General features: G+C 39.7%; 1 protein-coding gene across 3 annotated transcripts in view; it reads left to right on the forward strand.

Annotated features, from left to right (window-relative positions):
- PLCH1 (phospholipase C, eta 1) overlaps window positions 1-2,649 on the forward strand; it is a 238,126-nt gene that overhangs the window by 169,237 nt on the left and 66,240 nt on the right. For all 3 annotated transcript variants that reach the window (XM_006867956.1, XM_006867954.1, XM_006867955.1), the window contains one exon: window positions 1,441-1,548. In XM_006867956.1, the coding sequence (XP_006868018.1) occupies window positions 1,441-1,548 (108 nt within the window). The remainder of the gene's footprint in view (window positions 1-1,440; window positions 1,549-2,649) is intronic.

Genomic DNA, 2,649 nt, shown 5'->3' on the forward strand with positions numbered 1-2,649 from the left:
TGCATGCATTTGAGTTTATTGAGAATACCATGGCTTGGGTCAGGTGCACCTTAGTCCTCAAGCTGACATCTTTGCTCTTCAACACTTTAAAAAGGTCTTATGCAGCAGATTTGCCTAATGCAATACATTGTTTCTTGACTGCTGCTTCCATGAGTGTTGATGGTTGACCCAATAAGAATGAAGTCCTTGACAATTTCAATCTCTAGAAGAAACCCCTATTCAATCTCCAATTAAAATCCCTCTCTGTTTGTAAGTGAGAGGCCTGATGGATACAGATGGTTAGCTCTTCGAGAATCCCTTTTTAGCCCCCTGGAACTTGCCCAGTGCTATTGCTTTTGACTTTAAGTTTTGCCCAATATAAGTTGGTAAATACTGTATAGGAGAAAATAACTACCACCTGTAATTGTTGTTGTTAAGTGCCGTTAAATTGGCCCTGACCCACAGCGACCCTGCGTAGTATTTCTGAAGAGTAGCTGGTGAGCTTGAACTGCCTACCTAGCATTAGCCATTGTTTGTTTCCAGTTATTCCCTATGTTTTTATACATAATTAGATCATATTGTGTACATTATTCTATAACTTTAATTTCCTAAGTATTACAGGATTCCTAGTGTGGTGCTGCAGGGTAATGTTACTGGACCTCAGATTGGTGGTTCAAATGCACCAGGTGCTCCTCGCAAACTCCATACCGGGTTGCTATGAGTCAGAATTAACTCAACGACACTTAACAGCAACAACAAGATTATATCATAAGAATTTTCCATGTTGTTATTAAGCTCCTGAGTTTAGAAATTTGTTGGTGGGTGAGGCAAGAGTAGCTTGAAGAGAGTGTTGAATTTGGGGAGGGTTTCTTTGCATCTCCTGTAAAAGAAGGGATTGCCAAACACAAGGGACAGAAGTTAAGTGGAAAGGGTACATTTAATCTGCTTAGAAGAACAAGCTACTCTTCTAGAATTTAGCTTGTTGGTTGTACATGATGAAGTGATGTTTATTACAATGAGTCGTATAATCTTGAAAAGAAGTGTAGTGTGAGTTTCACATACAATACCAATAATTAATTTTATTTAATTGCAAGTAACTTGAGTATCTCTTCTTTAAAGTCCCCTCTCTCCTTGTTTTACCTCTAATTCAAACTCTCCACCTTCCTGTCAGTATGAAGTTATAATTGGTCAAAGTATAACCCAGTGCTCACAGCTGTTAGGTCAATTTCAACTCATAGCAACCCAACAGGACAGATTAGAACTGCCCCACAGGGTTACCACAGCTATACATTTTTATGGAAGCTGACTGCCACATCTTTCACCAGCTTTGGAGCAGCTCATAGGTTTGAATTACCAACTTTTTGGCTGACAGCTAAACACTGTAATTACTGTGCCACCAGAGTTCCTGACCAAGATCTATCACATTATACTTTCATGTTTAAATTTAGTATTCTGTTTCAGGGCAAGAAGTTGCCTTATCATCTTGGAGATGATGCAGAGGAAGGGGAAGTTTCCGATGAGGACAGTGCAGATGAAATTGAAGATGAGTGCAAGTTCAAGCTGCATTATGTAAGTTACAGACTTGGCCATACTTCTTACCCTCAATATGCTTCTGTGTGAATGCCATTCCAGATTGCTCATGTTGGAATCCTCACAAATGTGATAGCAAAAGTACACAAGAAAAAAAAAAATTTTAATGATCTTTTCTGCTGGCATACAGGCACTCATTTTATTGTAGAGTTGAAAGAATATTAGAATTGATCCATCCAACCTTGTCTCAAGGGACAAATCCCCCCCTATTACAAAAATAAAATGATGGTTGAAAATGCCAGTGTCTGAGCTAGTGCTGTTATAACACAAATATCACAAATGGCGACCTTCAAAGAAAACTATCGTCTTACAGCACAGTAGGCTAGAAGTTCAAACTCAAGGTACGGCTCTAGAAGGAGGTCTTTCCAAGTCTATTTCAGCTTCTGGTAGTTACTGGCGCTGCTGGGCATATCGATACATCTGTCACATGTGTATATGTCTTCACATGGCATCTTCCTTTGTATGTGTGTGTCTGTATCTAGTCTACTGTTTTTATAACTAAAAAGAGATTAGGTTTTGAACCCACCTCCTCTGGAGTGACTTCATTAGTAGAAAAAAAGCAAAACCAATTTCCACACCCTATGCATAGGTAAAGGGGCCAGGGCTTCATTACATCTTTTAAGAGTACATCATTTAATGCCCAATTGCCATTGGTTTTGCTAACCTAAGCCAGCTGCTGTCTTGCTTCCCTTTCCCTATGCTAGTAGCTCTGCTGTGCTACATGTGAAGTTAGTATGTAGAATGCCAACTACACATGGACATGTTTCTCTGGGATGCCTGTCCCCTGAGAAAATATTATAAACTCTTTCCAGATCTGAAATTTTATGTTTTAAACAGCTTGTCTTAGTTATCTAGTACTGCTGTAACAGAAATACCACAAGTGGATGGCTTTGACAACCATAAATTTATTCTGTCAGTTAGGAAGCTTGTTGTTGTTAGGTGCCATCGAGTTGATACCAACTCATAGTAACCCTATGCACAACAGAATGAAACACTGCCCAGTTCTGGGCCAACCTCATAATTGTTGCTATGCGTGAGCCCATTGATGCTGTCACATTGCCAGTCTCACTGGGGTCTTCC

Source organism: Chrysochloris asiatica, unplaced genomic scaffold (assembly GCF_000296735.1).
Source record: "Chrysochloris asiatica unplaced genomic scaffold, ChrAsi1.0 scaffold00113, whole genome shotgun sequence".
NCBI classification, from domain to species: Eukaryota; Metazoa; Chordata; class Mammalia; order Afrosoricida; family Chrysochloridae; genus Chrysochloris; species Chrysochloris asiatica.